General features: G+C 40.0%; 1 protein-coding gene and 1 long non-coding RNA gene across 3 annotated transcripts in view; one reads left to right on the top strand and one right to left on the bottom strand.

Annotated features, from left to right (window-relative positions):
* The first annotated feature begins 172 nt into the window (after window positions 1–172).
* LOC117516579 lies at window positions 173–5943 on the top strand. Its single transcript, XR_004562471.1, has 4 exons — window positions 173–490; window positions 1874–2326; window positions 3284–3485; window positions 3901–5943. It is a non-coding gene; the product is annotated as an uncharacterized LOC117516579 (long non-coding RNA).
* A 9712-nt stretch (window positions 5944–15655) lies between these two features.
* cct8 (chaperonin containing TCP1, subunit 8 (theta)) overlaps window positions 15656–21641 on the bottom strand; it is a 44952-nt gene continuing 38966 nt past the window's right edge. Inside the window, exon 15 of one of the 2 annotated variants that reach the window (XM_034178378.1) lies at window positions 15656–15904. In XM_034178378.1, coding sequence (XP_034034269.1) covers window positions 15836–15904 — 69 coding nt within the window. In that variant the 3' untranslated portion in view covers window positions 15656–15835. Of the gene's footprint in view, window positions 15905–17691; window positions 17815–21641 lie in introns of those variants that run through there. The other variant, XM_034178377.1, reaches the window with a different exon arrangement.

The raw sequence follows: 21641 nt of genomic DNA, 5'->3' as shown, positions 1-21641 counted from the left end.
TTCATGACTTACACGTGTTTATTTGTTCACATTGATCTAAGTTTTAGATGTTTTTATAAAGAAAACTGAAAGGTTAATTTTATTTTAAATTATAGTTTTATTTATTTTAAAAAAATGTATTTATTTTGAATCTGTTGTACGCATGCGCACATAACCAGACGGCCTCTCCTGACCAACACTGCAGTCCAATTGGTGGTGGTTGCCAACCGCCTTTAAACACAAAGACGATGACGACGACGACGACGAAGAAGAAGAAGAAGAAGAAGAAGAAGAAGAAGAAGAAGAAGAAGAACAACAACAACAACAACAACAACAACAACAACAACCCGACGGCCATATTTGGGTTGACATGCTTCTACAACGTTACAGACAACATGGGATTAATCCCGATATCTCTCTTCCGAGACAAACGAGATGCATTCGACGAAAGAGAAGAAGAATTGTATGTGGTGAAACCATTGATCCCAACTCTTCACAGTCGGTTGCTCCCGTAAGTACAAAAGAGACCCGTTTAGCCTTATGTTTATTTAGACTGGGTCACTAACAGTCGGGGGGGTTACTCCAAAAGTATTGTAGCATTGCGGGGGGGCGTATTAAAAAATAAGAGACTAACAGAGCGAGGCATGCGAAAAAAATAAGATTTCTTTCACGAAGAAAAACACATGTAACATAAAGGCACACCATTCTAATCAAATTAAGGGCCAGACCATTTGATCATGAGGGTTCACAAAAAAGAAAACATCCATCCATCTTCTACCGCTTAGTCGAATCAAGGGTCCGCGGGGGGCTGGAGCCTATCCCAGCAGTCATAGGGCATGAGGTGGGGTACACCCAGGACAGGATGCCAGTGTGTCGCAGGGCCACAAACAAACACAGACACACCCACACGCACACCTAAGGACAATTTTGTTAAAGATTCCAATCCACCTAACCCGCATGTCTTTGGATGTGGGAGGAAACCGGAGCACCAGGAGGAAACCCACGCAAACACGGGGAGAACATGCAAACTCCACACAGAAAGGCCCCGGGAATTGAACCCACGACCTACTCGCTGTGAGGCAACAGTGCTAACCACTAAGTCACCGTGCTGCCCAAAAGAAAACATAATATGGAGAAATAATCTTTAAAAAAAATTAGCGCAATAAAGCACTTAAAATAATTTGAAGTCTGACTGCCTCCGGCTTGCAGTATTTTTGTTTCAATTTTATCTGCACCATATATGCTCTATTAGAAGTGCATGCACTTACATGATACACTTTTGGTAAAAATAAGACATTAACATTTCTGTACACAGTAAATGCAGTGTTTGGTTTAGGTGCACTTCTGATAGAGCAAATACAGTATTTGAAGTTTAAGATAAGTAGTTGTAGCGCCCTTTTAGTTTCACGCTATATTCTACATGGGTAATCTGGGGGGAATGCATTTTCTAGTACTGTTGTGTAGGGATAGCATCAGACAATACAATGGCAATGTTAAAAATATGACCTATTGTTACCATGAACATGTAGATATCACCTGAGCTTCGAAGAGAAAATACAGTATCTGAGGAAAAGGGAATAAAAGTTGCATTTTGTATATAACAAATAATATAATAGCAAATTATTCAGTGTAAAACATAAAAAGGAATTTGGATTTATATGAAAAAAATTCCTTCCTTGACCACACCCCCCTCCCAAGAGCTAGTGATCCGTTCCTAAGATAACAGATTTTTGTAGAAGAAGCATAATGTTTTTACATATGATCAGGATATAGATATCAGAGCATGATATTGGCTTTTAAACATCAATCAAGATTAAAAATATTAAATGCCACTTCTGTGCATACTTGAAATTCATGTTGCTAAAGGTGCATGTATCCTATATTTTTTGCCTAGGAGCATCCAAAGACTGACGAAGGAATTGATTGTAACCACTGTGGCACTGATGATGAACAACCTGAAACTGACTTACCAATGAAGGAGCTGTGTTTCAACATAGTAGTTCTCAAGATGGTGGGGTGGTTTTAGAACAGGATGATCTAGTGGACAGTGGAACCGAGGGTGATGTTCACAATGAAGTAGACCAAGCAGATTCAGCAGACGTGATATGGTGATGATGGATCTGATCGTAACGTTGAAGATGATAACACTTGGCATATTGATGGCAACAAGGAAGGCGAGGATGATTTGGGGCAAGAAGAGGGTGGAGACTCAGGACAAAATGAAGAAATGGATCAGGGGGATGAAGATTGTCATGACAATGGAGTTGACTCTGGAGGAGATGATGAAGATGATGATTTTCAGCATGGTGATGGGGAGGAAGGAGATGAACCAGATGATAATTACCGGGTAAGTCAGCATCATGAATGAGACCAATTTATGTACCATATTTCCTCTATTATAGAAATAAATAGAAGCACACTTAAATCAAACATTGCATTTATTGCATATAGAAATGTTAACATATGACTTATTCTGACCATAAAATTACTTCTGTCATTTACATAAGCACATGCCCTTCTAATAGAGCAAACATGGTGTTTGGTTTTTCTATGCACTGTAACAGTATGAATTGTCTACTCATTTCACGACCTTAACAAAAGAAAAACAGATTAAAATATTTTCTTACTTCAAACATACATGTACCATATTTCCTCTATTAGAAGTGCACCTTGGGCCAAAAATTTCATTCTTTGTATACAAGACTTTTAAAATATTTATACTTATTTATTTATTTATTTTTGACCATAGAAACACATCTGTCATTTACATAAGCGTATGCACTTCTAATAGAGAAAATACCGTATGTATATATTGATATGAAAACATCTTTTTAGCTCTGTTACAAAACTGATATGTTGACTCTCCTCGTAAGTGTCCGTCCGTTCTTGAGCTTTTCATATTTTTGACCTCTCCAAATTTGCAAATCAGAATCCTGTCTTATAATCTGAGCATGTTCCTGGGTGGTCCTTTATAAGTCTTGTTTATGTGCAAATTTCTATTATTTGCAAATATATTTGTGAGACCGTTCTTCATACATGATGACAATATATGCATAGTCGTAGCCAGTGAGTGGTCACTGCTCGCCTATCTAATAGTGTCAGAATTAATGTTCATATAATAAAAAATTATGGCTCAACCAACTAGAAACAGTCCATGTCTGATGGGTGCAGCCACATGTTTATCTAAGGCTCTTTCTGATATCAGCCCCGTGACTAATGTTACACCTTTCTGATGCTCACTGGTTTTTTTTTTTGTGTGTGTGTGTTTTGTTTGGGTTTTTTTTTTTTTTTTTGCCTTTTTTAGGGATTCAGCCTTGAAGATGGAAATCTTCCAATTTATCCAGATGCACCCATCACCAAGTCACAGAGTCTACTGCTGATAGTGTCCTGTGTCTTGCGGCATGGTCTTTCTGATAGTTCTTTGGATGATCTTCTTTCTTTGATGAATATACACTGTCCAAACAGTGTTCCTGCTGTACAAGAGTGTTGAAGATTCAATGTACGAGGTATGTTTAGTTTTTATTCAGTCATCACCTGTACTGACCAATGTGTTTCATATAAGGGAGTTATGCTGCATTTACACATAGGCAGGACGCGTTACGAATGTCATATTTGCTTAATTCTTGGCACATTCCTGACATTCTTAAAGTGATCAGCAGCCAAGAATGTATACTTCGTGGTATTCGTGACTTGTCGTTATGTGTAAATGCAGCATTAGTCTGTGCTGTTCTAATTTGCCATGGTATGCTAGTAAATCATGTTCTTGTTGGTGTGTTTTTTTTTGGGGGGGGATGGGGGGTACAGATTGCTTATCATTGATAATCAGTGTTGCTCAAGTTTCTGTTGTGCATTAAAAAACGACCATGCTCTAGCATGTTTCAATGTTCTTATATTCATACCATTCTTCTTTTTCAATTTCAGGTTCACTGTTATTGCATGGAGTGTACTGCATATCTTGGCCCCGAGAAATTGTCAAGGAATTGTACAAACTGCGGCAATGAATTCAGTGCAGACATCTCACATGCAGAAGGTAGTTTTTTTTTCTCAGGATGCCTGTCAAAACATAGCTGCAAAGAATGACGAAAGTACCAGAAGTGGCAGCTGCCCTTGAAAATCGAAATATTGATGAACTCTTGAGAGAAACTAACATAAATGACATTGTTCATGGTATACCTTCATAAAGACTGCAGGATATAGCACCTCGAAGTGAAATAACCAGATGCCCCAGGTCTCTCAAAACGCAGAAGTATTGAAAGGTATCTGAATGGCGAGCTCTCCTGTTCTATTCTTTGGTGGTATTTCAGGAAATTTTACCTGCCGTGTATATGAAACACTGGTTCTTATTTGTATTTGGTATTTATGACCTCATGAGGGAGACTGTTTTTGAAAGAAAGGTTCGTGAGAGCAACACTTGCCTCAGGATGTTTGTTCTAATGACTGAGCAGTTGTATAGAATAAGACATTGCACTTTCAGTGTCCACTCATTGATTCATTTTGCCCAGTCAGTTATCAGCACTGGCCCTTTATGGGCAACTTCCACCTTTGTTTTTGAGGGATACAACAGGACTTTGATTAGGTGTTTCCACAGTACCCAGGAAGTTGGTTTGCAGATTTGTGAGACATTCTCTCTCATGAAGGTTATGACAGAGTTAGCAGTTAATTGCATGGAGGAGAACACTGATGTGTCTGTCCTGTACACCTCATTGGCCAGCAGACACACTAAATCAAAATGCACAAACATGTTTTCAAATAATTTGTGTGCTCTTGGCAAAGGAGAGCAAGTTATCCTGCCTCCATCAAAGTTACTGGCTGCAAGCAGACTGACAGGGAACCAAGTGCACACTTCCGCCATTGTATACAAGAGATTTATTTTTCATCACCAGCAGTGACTATTTTTGATCTGCTCAGCCTTGCAACTGCTATGTTGCATTTACTCATGGTGTGTATAAATATGGAAGAATTTAATCTTTTTTCTGTGTTAAGTTGGGACCAGACTGCATGAGTGATGATGGTTTTTGTTTGTGTGATAAAGCAAATATCATACTAGTAAAGCCATTCAGCATTACACGAAGACTATCATTTGTTGATGCAAGGCTAGGCTGTTCATCTGACTTTCTTGTAAATATTGACCAACATGCAGATAATCCAAATATTTGTATTTATCCAGGAGACATCCTGCAAAAATGTATTTTTATGAAATCTAATGTTTCATCTTACCTGTGCTCACTGCCTTCTCGGTTCTACTGGGATTAAGTTGTGAATTGATGGTTGCACATGAATGTTTTACATGTTAGCAGAACTTGGCCCTCTATAGAATTCTATAGTACAGTCTATAGAATTCTCCAGGTCTGTCTATAGAATCCTATAGGACAGCCTGTGAAATTGTTTTAATAGATTTTGTCATTACATTATTACAAAAGTACATAAGACTAACAGAACCCAAAAGGTTAGCTTACAGAAATCCTAAAGCTCTGTGAACACAGATTTTGCTATTAGACTGCAGAATGTCAAATACATGTGCTGTATTTTCTCAATCAGAAGCGCATGTGCTTACGTAAATGACAGAGGGGTTTCTGTGGTCAAAATAAGTAATATTTTAACATTTCGGTACTTAAAGAATGGAATTTTTGGTTGAGATGCGCTTCTAGTGGTTTGCTTCTAATAGAAGAAATACAGTATGCATTTGTCATGGATTGAGATAAATGATATAGCCCAGGACTGGTAAATTTTGACCAGCAGAAATTCTGCACACGAATAGACTTTTGTTAATGTGTGACTGAAAAATGTAAATGTGTATGCTCAAATTCACATATAAGCGTACAACTACTAGGACAGCTAAAATATGGATTTCACTAAAAATATCAAATAAAATTTATACGTGACAAAATCAAAAGGCAGAGTTCAAACATGCAAAACATTTGTGTAGGAACATTATTTTAGCAGACAGTTTCAAATGGACGAAGTCACTAGCAAGTCATGGATTGGCAAGTCTCAAGTCATAATGGCCACCAATTGTTTGCAAGCTGACTTGAGACTTGTGACTTGCCAATCCATGACTTGCTAGTGACTTCGTACCACCTCTGGCATATAGGATATAAACGGTCCTACAGGATTGTATACACTTACTGAAATTATTTGCATGGCATATAGGCATATATACACTGGCGTACGGGTTGACCTGATATAACATATGCATGTGTAGTTTCAGTTACAGATGTTATAGTAACCATTTGAAGCAAACTGCATTAATGCTGACCTGTTTGGATGTGTACAACTATACTTGTGTTTGATGATACTGCAGTTTCCAAGTTCCATGGTTCTACAAACAAGATGATATATGTGATTATGTACAAGTATATACATTTAATAATTTTGAATTTGTAATAAAAGATATTGTTGAATTTGTAATAATGTTGTGTAACTTTTTTATACTTTGCGTTTTATATCTGCTTGTGTATAAGTGTGATGTGTATATACACACTTCTCAAATATATTATAGTTACAAGTGAACAAAAAGTAATGTCTCCTTGCTAGTACAGTGGCAACATTATCTTGCATAAAAATATGCAGACAAAATAAAACAATCTGTTTTTTCATCCAAATTCCACTTTTTTTTTTCTATCAGATAATTTATTGGCTAAATTTGAGTAAAATGCCAGAATTGATTAATATGGTGTTTCTATATGCTGGCATGTCTGTAGAATGCTGTCGGTCTCTATAGGCCAAGACCCCTGTAGGTCGCGTGTCTATAGGTGTTATATAGAAAGCTATAAGACCTCTACAGAATCCTATAGAAACCTATTGAACTTTTTCGTAAGGGAAATGACAAGAGGAACAAGTGATTAAATTTTAGTGGTGATCCGGATCACCATCCAGATCCCGATGCTAACACGTTAGCATGTCTATGGCATTTTCAATGTTAAAAGTTAGCATTAAAGTAGACCTGCATTGAAATAAATGTGGTCAGATCTCAAAGAAATAGCTGATATGTATTTATAAGACCCTTATAAATGCATTCAAGTAAATTTGCAAGCCCAAATTTCTAATTCAGCGGAGAAATCTTCACTTAAAAATGACAAATTTGCAGCTAAAATTTGGCCCTCAGCGAAAACTTTGTACATCCGGGTCATTTCCATGACGTCAGGGAGAAGACGGAGCACTCACGCCTTCAGTCAGATCCCGCATTGAAATTGATTTTATCTGTTAGTAATGTTACTGTTATACACATCCTGGTTTCAACATCCAAAAGTAAGCAGCAATGAATGTGAGATACAGCTCTGCATGCTCAGATCAGCGGCGACATCGACAGCGGGCGACGTTCTTCCCCGACGCCTCGCTCTCTGCCTCCGATGCGCTTACCGAGTCTGGCTCGGTAAATGCCACAGCGGGCCACTCACACCGCCCCCGTGTCTGCTGTGCAGCCGGCACCACGTCCCTGTCTACTGAATGGAGGTGCAGCCAACTTGGCACAAGTCCAGAGAATACGCTTGCTGTTTTAATGCGAAGCAGCCGGTGACACCTGTTGCTCGCAAGGACAGACTTCTTGCGGCAAAATCCGCAGCGCCGCACGTCTCGGTAATCGGTGCCGCAGAGAGAGGTTTATATCTTTTTAATGACTTGAAATCTTTGCGGGTCCCGCCTCCGTACCCCGCGACGGTACACCGGAGGTGAAAGACAGTAGATTTTCAATGCGACACCTCTCAAACGGGCGTATGAAAAAGTCCCCCAAAATAATTTTCAAGCACAAATAAAAGAAATGTGTACTCACCAAACGTGCCGCAAGACAATATGAAGTTTTAAAAAGTAGATCCTTCCGTATAAGACAAGAAAAAGGTGCAGATGCAAACTGACATAAATCCACAAATTACAGTTGGTGCGCGCAATGCATGCTGGGATAGGGTCTTCTCTCTGACGTCTCGGCAGCGTCCCGGATGTGATGACAGTTTTGCGGAGGGCTAAATTTTAGCTGTAAATTTGTCATTTTAAACGAAGATTTCTCCTTTGAATGACAGATCTGGGCTTGCAGATTTACTTTACTACATTCAGAAGGATCTTATGTGTAAATATAAGTCATTTTTTGGTCCAAAGATCTGACTGCATTTATTTCAATGCAGGTCTACTTTAAGCAGTTGAAGCTGTCATCACGTTCGGGTGCATTTGTTTTCAAATTGTAATACCTGTATGTTCACCTCAACAGCAAACTGGACTGGACTCACAACACTGACGCCCTGTACAAGGACAGAGTCGCCTCCACCTCCTGAGGAGACTGAGATCCTTTGGAGTGAGCAGGCCTCTGCTTAAGACCTTCTATGACTCTGCTGTAGCCTCTGCTTTCCTCTATGCTGTCGTCTGTTGGGCCCCAGGCAGCACAGAGCGGGAGAGAAAGAGACTGAATAAGCTGGTCAGGAAGTCCAGCTCTGTCCTGGGCTGTCCTCTCTGGAGGAGGTGGCTGAGAGGAGGGTGTTAACCAAGTTTAAATCCATCATGGACAACTCCTCTCACCCTCTGCACCGGACTGTAGTGGAGCTGAGCAGCTCCTTCAGTGACAGGCTGAGGCACCCTCAGTGCAAGAAGGAACGATACCGCAGATTATTCCTCCCTGCTGCTGTCAGGCTGTACAATAACACTGTGAAATAGCCACATGCAATAATATATCCACAAATCACGTGCAATATTAATATGTCCACAAATCATGTGTAATAACAACTCGTTTACAAATCCCTGCAGTAATGTCACCTTATCACATCTAAATTCCACTTTACATATTGTAAATATGATGCTCCTATCTTTCTTTCAGTTCCAATCATGTTTATATATATATATATATATATATATATATATATATATATATATATATATATATATATATATGTATAGTAAGTCAAGTTTATTTGAAATGGGACAATGCATATTAATGAACATAGTTACATGTAAATATGCCGGATTGTAGCAGGATGACAGACTAAGAACACACAACATACCAAAACAAATCAATCATGACAGAAAAAAACGAATATACATACAGATATTTAAAAATTCAAATTCTTCCGCGTCGCCGTCCTGTGAGGAGCTGCAGTCGTGGCTGCGTGCAGGAGAACCTGCGCCCGCTCAGTCGTGTCTCGCAGCAGACTGACGTGCGCTCAGTCCGTGTGGCGCTCGTCAACACAAGGTCACTCACAAGTAAGACTTTCATTTTGAATGACTTTTTCTCCAGTCGTGATCTGGACTTTCTCCTGTTAACGGAGACCTGGTTGAAACCAGGTGAAAATAGCGCCTTTTCTGAGCTCCTCCCCCCCGACTGCTCGTTTTTCAGCTCCCCGCGAGCATCAGGTCGAGGCGGGGGTGTGGCCACGACTTTTAAAGACAGTTTTAAATGCCGATTTTTATCTTCTAATGTCTACTCCACTTTTGAACTTCAGTTGTTTGTGATGGAGTTCGACTGTCCTGTGCTCTGTGTTGTTGTTTATCGTCCACCAAAATTTAATAAGGATTTTATTCAGGAGTCTTCTGAGTTTCTGGCAGATTTTATCCCAAAATATGACAAATTTTTGGTCTGTGGTGATTTTAATATTCATATCTGTTGTCCTTCTAATCAGCTGGCTGATGATTTTAAAAGCCTCCTGAACTCTTTTGGTCTAACACAAGTTGTGGATGGACCAACACATAATCTTGGACACACCTTGGACCTGGTTATTTCTTTTGAGCTCTCAGTTTCACTTAAGGACATATCAGACATTGCTATTTCAGATCACTTTCCTGTTATTTTTGAATTTATTGCTCCTCCATCTGCTAGTAAGCCACTTGTTCCTGTCTCTCGCCGCCGTTTGGTCACCTCCTCGACAGCGGGGGACTTTGCTGCTGCCTTCATGGACTCTCAGTTTTATGCCATGAATGGACTGGTTTCTCCATTACTCCCAGATAACATCCTCTCTTCTTTCCACTCTACATGCACAGTCATTTTGGACTCTGTTGCACCGATGCGCTGCAAATCCAGGAAATCAAAATCCGACCCCTGGTTAAATGCCACGACCCGTGCCCTCAGGGAACGCTGCAGACGGGCGGAGAGAAAATGGAAAAAGGACAAACTACAGGTGTCTCTGGGTTTTCTGAGGGACAGTCTAACTGACTATCAGAAGGCTGTGAAGGAGGCAAAAGCACAATATCTGTCTCATATTATTTCTAGCATTTGTCATCGTCCCAGTGTGTTATTTCAGACTATAAACTCAGTTGTAAATCCACACACCTCTGTTTTGTTGGACGCTACAACCACAACCTGTGAGGAGTTTCTTCAGTTTTTTATTGATAAGGTTTCATCAGTCAGACAGAACGCTGATCAGAGCTGTAATGTTGAGTTGTCTGCTCCTCGTGCACATTCTGCTGTGCTCGAACAGTTTGAGCCCATTTCTTTTGCATCTCTCGCTGATGTTGTAAAACACATAAAATCTACAAGTTGTCCTTTTGATGTTGTTCCAGCTAAGGTGCTGAAGGAGGCTTTTAATACTGTTGGGGCGGGTCTCCTAACTTTTATCAATGCTTGCCTTAGATCAGGGTCTGTTCAGCTGCTTTTAAACATGCTGTGGTTCAACCTCTTCTTAAAAAACCTCACCTGGACTCATCAGTTTTATCCAATTTTAGACCTGTCTCTCATCTGCCATTTCTATCTAAGGTTTTAGAAAAGGTTGTCTTTTTACAGTTACAATCATTTTTAGAAGACAATCTCATCCTTGAAAAATTCCAGTCTGGGTTTAGATCGTGACACAGCACTGAGTCAGCACTTTTAAAAGTTCATAATGATATTACTCTGTCGGTGGATGCAGGGAATCCTGCTGTGCTGGTTCTGTTGGACCTCACAGCAGCCTTTGATACTGTGGATCACACAGTACTTGTTTCCCGGTTGGAACATTTTATTGGCATTCATGGTACTGCACTTGAGTGGTTTAGATCATATTTGGCTGAAAGGAGCTTTTCTGTCATGATTGGGGACCTTTCCTCATCAACTGCTCCTCTGTGCTGTGGAGTGCCGCAGGGATCTGTCCTTGGGCCGATTCTATTTTCTTTGTACATTCTGCCATTGGGGTCAATTATAACCCAGCACAATTTGTCCTTTCATTGTTATGCAGATGATCTGCAAATCTATCTGCCTGTGAGGACTAATGGGATTGATGCTTTGTCATCATTATTTAATTGTATTCGTGATGTAAAGCAGTGGCTGTCCCGAAACTTCCTTTACCTGAATGATGGTAAAACTGAGATCATGGTGTTTGAGCGCACTGGCATACCAAATGTGGTAACACCAAATTTTGGTGCTTTGGCTAACTATGTAAAACCAGCTGTCAAGAATTTGGGAGTGATATTTGACAGCTGTTTGAGGTTCGATCAACAGATAAATTCTGTTGTCAAAGCTAGTTTTTTCCAACTTCGCCTCGGCTAAAATAAAGCACTTTCTCAGTAGACGTGATCTTGAGACGGCCATTCATGCTTTCATCAGCTCCAGACTTGATTATTGTAATGCACTTTATGCGGGCATTAATCAGTCATCTCTTGTGCGTCTCCAGTTGGTGCAGAATGCTGCTGCTCGTCTTTTGACAAACACTTCTAGACGTGAGCATATTGCGCCCATCCTATACTCACTCCACTGGCTTCCAGTTCGTTTTAGAATTGATTTTAAAATTTTAATGTTTGTTTTTAAAGCTATTTATGGCCTTGCACCTCCCTACTTGTCTGAAATTTTAACTTTGCGCACCTACAGTAGGACGTTAAGGGCGTCTGGCCAGCTTTACTTAGATGTTCCAAGGTCAAGATATAAACGCTGGGGTGATCATGCTTTCGCAGTAGCTGGCCCCAGACTGTGGAATGAGCTACCTCTTGAGTTACGTACTATTCCTGACCTAGCACTTTTTAAATCTAAGTTAAAGACTTATTTATTTAAACTGGCTTTTAACACTTAGTGGGGAGGTGACATGTTCTGTTATTTTTATGTTCTTTTTTTATGTGTTGTTTTAAAATTTTATTTTATATGTGTTTTATTTTGTAAATTTGTGTTTTTAATGTTAAGCACTTTGGACACCAGTCGGTGCTGTAAAGCGCTTTATAAATAAATGTTGATTGATTGATTGATTCTCACAAATCCAACAAGACCAAGCATTCATGATATGCACATTCTTAAGGCTATGAAATTGGGCTATTAGTAATAAAAAGTAGAAAAGGGGGTGTTCACAATAATCGTAGCATCTGCTGTTGATGCTACAAACTCAAAACTACACTCAACAAAAATATAAACGCAACACTTTTGGTTTTGCTCCCATTTTGTATGAGATGAACTCAAAGATCTAAAACTTTTTCCACATACACAATATCACCATTTCCCTCAAATATTGTTCACAAACCAGTCTAAATCTGTGATAGTGAGCACTTCTCCTTTGCTGAGATAATCCATCCCACCTCACAGGTGTGCCATATCAAGATGCTGATTAGACACCATGATTAGTGCACAGGTGTGCCTTAGACTGCCCACAATAAAAGGCCACTCTGAAAGGTGCAGTTTTATCACACAGCACAATGCCACAGATGTCGCAAGATTTGAGGGAGCGTGCAATTGGCATGCTGACAGCAGGAATGTCAACCAGAGCTGTTGCTCATGTATTGAATGTTCATTTCTCTACCATAATCCGTCTCCAAAGGCGTTTCAGAGAATTTGGCAGTACATCCAACCAGCCTCACAACCGCAGACCACGTGTAACCACACCAGCCCAGGACCTCCACATCCAGCATGTTCACCTCCAAGATCGTCTGAGACCAGCCACTCGGACAGCTGCTGAAACAATCGGTTTGCATAACCAAAGAATTTCTGCACAAACTGTCAGAAACTGTCTCAGGGAAGCTCATCTGCATGCTCGTCATCCTCATCGGGGTCTCGACCTGACTCCAGTTCGTCGTCGTAACCGACTTGAGTGGGCAAATGCTCACATTCGCTGGCGTTTGGCACGTTGGAGAGGTGTTCTCTTCACGGATGAATCCCGGTTCACACTGTCCAGGGCAGATGGCAGACAGCGTGTGTGGCGTCGTGTGGGTGAGCGGTTTTCTGATGTCAGTGTTGTGGATCGAGTGGCCCATGGTGGCGGTGGGGTTATGGTATGGGCAGGCGTCTGTTATGGATGAAGAACACAGGTGCATTTTATTGATGGCATTTTGAATGCACAGAGATAACGTGACGAGATCCTGAGGCCCATTGTTGTGCCATACATCCAAGAACATCAGCTCATGTTGCAGCAGGATAATGCACGGCCCCATGTTGCAAGGATCTGTACACAATTCTTGGAAGCTGAAAATGTCCCAGTTCTTGCATGGCCGGCATACTCACCGGACATGTCACCCATTGAGCATGTTTGGGATGCTCTGGACCGGCGTATATGACAGCGTGTACCAGTTCCTGCCAATATCCAGCAACTTCGCACAGCCATTGAAGAGGAGTGGACCAGCATTCCACAGACCACAATTGACAACCTGATCAACTCTATGCGAAGGAGATGTGTTGCACTGCATGAGGCAAATGGTGGTCACACCAGATACTGCCTGGTATCCCCCCCCAATAAAACAAAACTGCACCTTTCAGAGTGGCCTTTTATTGTGGGCAGTCTAAGGCACACCTGTGCACTAATCATGGTGTCTAATCAGCATCTTGATATGGCACACCTGTGAGGTGGGATGGATTATCTCAGCAAAGGAGAAGTGCTCACTATCACAGATTTAGACTGGTTTGTGAACAATATTTGAGGGAAATGGTGATATTGTGTATGTGGAAAAAGTTTTAGATCTTTGAGTTCATCTCATACAAAATGGGAGCAAAACCAAAAGTGTTGCGTTTATATTTTTGTTGAGCATATTATGTTCAAACTGCTTTTTTTTTTTTTTAGCAATCCTGTGAATCACTAAACTAGTATTTAGTTGTACTATAACCAGTTTTTCATGATTTCTTCACATCTGCGAGGCATTAATTTTATTGGTTTGGAACCAAGATTTTGCTCGTTTACTAGTGTTTGGAGTCATTGTCTTGTTGAAACACCCATTTCAAGGGCATGTCCTCTTCAGCATAAGGCAACATGTCCTCAAGTATTTTGACATATCCAAACTGATCCATGATATCTGGTATGCGATATATAGGCCCAACACCATAGTAGGAGAAACATGCCCATATCATGATGCTTGCACCACCATGCTTCCCTGTCTTCACTGTGAACTATGTGGCTTGAATTCAGACTTTGGGGGTCATCTCACAAACCAAAAAGAACAAATTTACTCATCAATCCACAAAATATTCCTCCATTTGTCTTTGGGCTAGTTGATGTGTTCTTTGCAAATTGTAACCTCTTCTGCATGTCTTTTATTTAACAGAGGGACTTTGCGGGGATTCTTGCAAATAAATTAGCTTCACACAGGCGTCTTCTGTCACAGCACTTACAGGTAACTCCAGTGTCTTTGATCATCCTGGAGCTGATCAATGGGTGAGCCTTTGCCATTCTGGTTATTCTTCTATCCATTTTGATGGTTGTTTTGTTTTCTTCCATGCGTGTTTTTTTTTGTTGTTGTCCATTTTAAAGCATTGGAGATCATTGTAGATGAACAGCCTATAATTTTTTGCAACTGCGTATAAGTTTTCCCCTCTCCACTCAACTTTTTAATCAAACTACGCTGTTCTTCTGAACAATGTCTTGAATGTCCCATTTTCCTCAGGCTTTCAAAGAGAAAAGCATGTTCAACAGGTGCTGGCTTCATCCCTACATAGGGGACACCTGATTCACACCTGTTTGTTCCACAAAATTGACAAACTCACTGACTGAATGCCACACTACTATTATTGTGAACACCCCTTTACTGATAGCCCAATTTCATAGCCTTAACAGTGTGCATATCATGAATGGTTGGTCTTGTTGGATTTTGAGAATCTACTGGTACATTGTTTCCCATGTAACAATAAGAAATATACTCAAAACCTGGATTAATCTTTTTAGTCACATAGCACTACTATTATTCTGAACACTACTGTGTGTATATATATATATATATATATATATATATATATATAGCCCTTGCTAAGAATTTTGATTGACTATAAATGCATAAATGTGTTCTGGACCAAATCATCATATGTACCCTGCATTCTTCAGTTCACTTGTTCTAAAAAATAAATCAGGGCAGCATACATTATTTCTCAAACCAGATGTTTTTCCCCTAAACAAGTGACAAACTACACAAACAAATGTATGCTCTTGGTGGATGATGCATACAGAAAACCCTTCCTCACTCAAATGGCCTCATATGGTATTTATTCTGTGTGTTGTCATTTTGGCTGCTCCTGTCTCGGGACAGGGTCGCCACAGCGGATACTGCCAGATCTGCATTAGTAATTGGCACAAGTTTTCCGCCGGATGCCCTTCCTGACGCAACTCCAGTTTCATCCGGAGAAACATACAGTATTTATTCTATTTACTCGTATTCACTGTTACCAATTCCAAGCCTCATTTTGTCAACAATATACACAATTATACTAAGCTTAAAACCAATGGGAATAATTACAAAACAAAAACTCCAATCTCTATGAAATTACTAACTATGGTTCAAACCTCCACGGTAGTAATGCAAACTGTGAAAACACTGCAATTCAAATTAAAATCCAAACCAAGACTGCGCAAGTGCGTTTTTATTTTTCCACCAACGACAAACAAACAGTGCCTTCCATACATTCTGTTTTACATATAACTGATGTGAGGCCATTTCTACAAAATAAACAGACATGTTGAACTTTAAATAAGTACAAAAGGTGAAGCATTCGGGGCGCAAAAGCTGGGCAGCATCACGTTCAGTCTTCCTCAAAGTCCTTCTTCGCCTTGGAAGTGTTCGGTCCCCCTGACGGTTTAGCCATAATAATCTTAAAAAAAAAAAAAAAAAGAAAAAAAAAAGGGGGGGTGGAGACAGCAGTTAATATTAGCTCAGAATGAAAGCAACAAGGTGGGTAAGGTCAGACCTCATCTCCGTGAAGTGCCTTAGAGCTAGTTATGTTGTGATTTGGTGCTGTATAAATAAAGTGAACTCCGTCACAAACTATGGTCCTATCCAGAGCGTGTTTTACTGACAATTACTTTGTGGCCATATGAGGTTTCAACTGCATTTTGCAATTAACAGTTAAATCATTATTAAATATTTATGGGTATGTGTACTCAAAGTGAAAAATATTCTGCAGAAGCAGACATCATGTGGAATTCTCAAGATTTATTAAGATTAACAAACATTATGACCAATAGTCATTTACTACAGCTAACATGAACAGAAACGGGCAAAGACTTGGAGTTTATATCAGCAAAACAAAACTTCAGGTCAGAGGAAGGACAGTCGGCCACAAGCAATTAACATTTTAATTTAATGAGAAACTGACTAAACTGGGAAATTCTTCATGGAAATGTAAATATTCATAAAAGTGACATGGGTCACCAAGTGAATATTTTTAGCTGATTGAGCCTAACGAGTCATTGGAAGACAAGTCAATGGCCTTATCCATATACAGTGCATCGAGAAAGCATTCACAGTACTGCATGTTTTCCATGTTTATGTTACAGCCTTATTCCAAAATGGATGAATTTTTTTCCCCTCAAACTTCTACACACAATACCCCATAATGACAATGTGAAAACATTTTGCAGATTTCTTAAAAATAAAAACTAAGAAATCACATGTACGTAAGTATTCACAGCCTTTGCCATGAAGCTCAAAATTGAGCTCAGGTGCATACTGTTTCCACTGATCACCCTTGAGCTGTTTCTACAGCTTAATTGGAGTCCACCTGGGGCAAATTCAGTTGACTGGACAAGGCACACACCTGTCTACATATAAGGTCCCACAGTTGACAGTGCATGTCAGAGCATGAACCAAGCATGAAGTCAAAGGAATTGTCTGTAGACCTCTGAGACAGGATTGTCTCCAAGCACAAATCTGGAAAAGGGTACAGAAACATTTCTCCCGGTTTGAAGGTTCCAATGAGCACAGTGGACTCCATCATCCACAAACAGAAGAATGGATTATACAGTGGCAAAATATTGAGCAAAGGGTGTGAATACTTATGTACATGTGTTTTAGTTTTTTATTTTTAATAAATTTGCAAAAAAACTAAAAACAACAACAAAAAAAAAAAAACCAATTACATGCCATTATGGGGTGTTGTGAGTAGAACTTTGAGGGGAAAAAAAGTGATCTCAATCCATTTTAGAAGAAGGCTGTAACATAAAATATGGGAAAAAAGTACTGTGAATATTTTCTGGATGCACTCACTGTATGTTAGGTCATACATACCAAAAACAAAAGCAGATACAACCTTCAAAAGGTACAAATACAGCCAATGTTCTTTCCATTCATATATGACAAACTTTATTAAATCCACATTACATGCAATATTTTGAAATAGGCATTTGTTCATTTCAGTGAAAAAGAGTTAATGCCTGCATGCATCATGCTTTCACCCTGGTGTAGTTTTGAGCATCTTAATTTCAGACTAATAATCGGCAATGAATTTTCACTGCAATGATATCAACGTCACACACAATGTTAGTCGTGACAGGCAACATAAACATTTCACAACGTTGATGCAATGTGAACGAGTAAGTATACTGACAAAGTTTCAGGGGAAAACAAAAGCACACGCATTCCATAACCTACTAATAGGAGGCGTCTTTGCGCCCTTTAATGGTGGTGTTCAAATTTATCGGGTTCTTCTTCCCAACCATCCTTGTCCCAGTGTCCCCTCTGTTTGGGAGCTTTGGGTCCCCCTGCAGCTTTTGCAATGATGATCTGGATCATACATACATACACGGTTGTCAACTACCTGTACTCTGAAAACTGCCCTCAGATCGTCAGTCGCTTTCTCTGCGTTAACTTTAGGAAATCTGCTCAATACAGAACCCAAATATACGCAGTTCATTTGATACAGATTCTGTGATGTTTATAATATTTTGACAGAAGTGTTGAAAAATGTTTAGCAGCACAAGTAGCCTGCTTTAATCTTAAGAAAATTTAGAGGTACGCCATAGTCTAAACTGGCAGTTTCCATCCTTAAACCTTATTTACGCCACATTTACGTACGCAAATCTACCCATGCATCTCAAACAGTAACAGTTACAGCCACATACTTCCATACACCCTTTAAATTGGCACGGACATTAGAAAAATATCTACTAGATGGCACTGTAGACCCTCTGCAAAGTTTCAGACTACTTAAACATGATGACAGCAGTGATGAAAGTGGGCCAAGGAAAAACAAAACAAAAACAACAACAAAAAACAGCTGATAATCTTTGGTAAGGCCCGAAGCCCCTGGCAGGGGTCTGGGAGTTATCCCCCAGAAAAATTTGAAATCTTTTCAGGTCTATTTACCCAGCATTTTTTTTTCCAAAAAATTCAATTTTTTTTGTTGGTCCGGTCAATTTTTCCACCCCCTGTCTTTTCACACAACTTGTATCATGCTAACAGCCTTTAATCCAAAAAACATACACTGTGGTTCAGAAAAATACACAGTAAAGGAAATGATGAAATCTTTTTCTAATAATAGAAAACACGATTAGAATAGTTTTAATGGAAAAAAGAAAAAAAACGATTCTTTAGAAATCTTTGATGGTCATCTGTAAATTAAAACCATAGCTTATCTGTTTCACGTTGAGATAATTTCTTGATTAACATTATAAGGAATCTTGGGCATTTATTTTTAGACAAATAAAATAGCATGAAATGTCATTTGTACATTTTTAAGTCTGGTAGATTCATTCATTTGGCAAATGTTGAAATGTTTCTGATGTGGGACAAGAAATCTATTTCTTAAAATATGAAAAAATATGAAAAGGTGCTCTGCCATTTTCTTTGATTGCTTCATAGCAAAAATAATTAATAAATAAATCAATCTACGTTATTTAAAGTTGAGACTTTACCTGTAGTTACGGCAGTAACAATAAAAAAAAACAAAAAAAAAAAACTGTGCTTTATTTGGTAAAAATAAGTCAAACAATTTACCAATATAAAATGTTCACTCAGCTCCACAGTGATTGATTCAACATTCTGCAGCTAAAAGCTAACGTTAGCTGATAAACCTCAGCGGAGCACAAACATTACGTATTATTTCAATTACTCACTCACCTCAGACAAATTTTTGTCCGTTGCTCAAACTCAATCTTGTGATTATGACTCAGAGTTAAACTCTTGTCTGTATGCTAATGGCGTTAACATTTTTCGCACCTGGGAGCTTCACCCGTTAGCGCCACTTAATGTATGATTATTGGAAGAAATACGCAGCTATAACTTTTAATGTCTAAAAAAAGTAAACCGTTAGGAGAACCACTGCACAGTCCCCAAAAATATGACCTAATAAACTCCCAAACCCAAAACAAAATAACCCTTCTTTGGAGATTACTGGTGCCATGCAAACCAACATGGTGCATTAAAGTCACTAAATGTTTGTGTGTAGAACTGAATGAATGAATGGATTCTGACGTATGTTATCAAAAATAATGCGGAAACGTTCACCACATGACTAAAAACCCGGATTTTCAGTAACTTCCAGAAAACTTTCATCGCTGCTGACAACTGAATGAGGCATAATGTTTCTACTACAAAAGAACTAAAAAGCATAGACACCTTTGTAGAAGCAGCCTATGTACCATGATATACTTTTATGTAAACTCATCAAAATTTGCCACTATTGTTACGTCTTCTTCATGTCTTTTTGTTTAGGGTTGCGTACTGCTTGAACATTGGTTACACTAATCAGGGGCGGTCCTGGAGGCAGGTCGACCGGGGCGACACGACCGTGCGGGGGAAAAAAAAAAAAACGGGGTGGGTTGTCCTGACGGGGGCGTTCGTGGTTACGTTACGGCAGAGGGGCGCCCCCACCTTCCCGTCCCACGGCGGCTTTCCTCTCACTCATTCCCGCAGCTTCACAGTGCTATAAACAGTAGCGAAGCAAAGACTGCAGAGAAACAAGACGAGTCATTGGATAAATACTGGGCTTTGTCCCGCCCATCGGATGCTCAGCTTCAGCTTACACTGAGACTGCTACCTGCTGCTTTGGACTTGAATTAACAGTCTTTTTCAAGACTTTTTTACTTTTTTTTTTTTTACTTTTTTACTGTGCTCCAACGCCTAAGGAAGACCTCTAACGGTCGAAACATCGCGACGGAGCACTTTTATCTGCTAACTTTCATCAGCGTTGGCAAGCTAACTAGCTTGCTAACGCTTTCGTTTTTTATTTGTTTATTTATTTTTTATTTTTCTCTTTTAGCACTGTTGTCGTGCGTTGCCTGTGCTGCTTCATGGCCTGTTTGGTGCCTTGATTGGGGCACTCCTTCTGCTGAATCACCTTTAAATTATTTACACATTATTCACTTTGTGTGTTTTTAGGAATCCGCTAGGTTGCGTAGCTACTAGCTCTTAGCCGATTTAGCATGGCGGCTTCTCCTGTCTCTCCCGCACTTTTCTGCTCTGGGTGTGAAATGTTTAGTTATTCCTCGGCCTCCTTTAGCAGTAACGGTACTTGTAATAAGTGCAGCTTATTCGTAGCTTTGGAGGCCAGGCTGGGCGAATTGGAGACTCGGCTCCGCACCGTGGAAAATTCTACAGCTAGCCTGGCCCCTGTAGTCGGTGCGGACCAAGGTAGCTTAGCCGCCGTTAGTTTGTGAGGACTGTGAGGAGGAAGCGTAGCCCTAAACAGAAGCCCCGTGTACACCGTCAACCCGTTCACATCTCTAACCGTTTTTCCCCACTCGACGATACACTCGCCGAGGATCAAACTCTGGTTATTGGCGACTCTGTTTTGAGAAATGTGAAGTTAGCGACACCAGCAACCATTGTCAATTGTCTTCCGGGGGCCAGAGCAGGCGACATTGAAGGACATTTGAAATTGCTGGCTAAGGCTAAGCGTAAATTTGGTAAGATTGTAATTCACGTCGGCAGTAATGACACTCGGTTACGCCAATCGGAGGTCACTAAAATTAACATTAAATCGGTGTGTAACTTTGCAAAAACAATGTCGGACTCTGTTGTTTTCTCTGGGCCCCTCCCCAATCGGACCAGGAGTGACATGTTTAGCCGCATGTTCTCCTTGAATTGCTGGCTGTCTGAGTGGTGTCCAAAAAATGAGGTGGGCTTCATTGATAATTGGCAAAGCTTCTGTGGAAAACCTGGTCTTGTTAGGAGAGACGGCATCCATCCCACTTTGGATGGAGCAGTTCTCATTTCTAGAAATCTGGCCAATTTTCTTGGATTCTCCAAACTGTGACTGTCCAGCGTTGGGACCAGGAGGCAGAGCTGTGGTCTTATACACCTCTCTGCAGCTTCTCTCCCCCTGCCATCCCCTCATTACCCCATCCCCGTAGAGACGGTGCCTGCTCCCAGACCACCAATAACCAGCAAAAATCTATTTAAGCATAAAAATTCAAAAAGAAAAAATAATATAGCACCTTCAATTGCACCACAGACTAAAACAGTTAAATGTGGTCTATTAAACATTAGGTCTCTCTCTTCTAAGTCCCTGTTGGTAAATGATATAATAATTGATCAACGTATTGATTTATTCTGCCTAACAGAAACCTGGTTACAGCAGGATGAATATGTTAGTTTAAATGAGTCAACAC

The sequence above is a fragment of the Thalassophryne amazonica genome, chromosome 9 (genome assembly GCF_902500255.1).
Source record: "Thalassophryne amazonica chromosome 9, fThaAma1.1, whole genome shotgun sequence".
Taxonomy (NCBI): domain Eukaryota; kingdom Metazoa; phylum Chordata; class Actinopteri; order Batrachoidiformes; family Batrachoididae; genus Thalassophryne; species Thalassophryne amazonica.
This window is presented reverse-complemented; position numbering and strand designations above follow the sequence as displayed.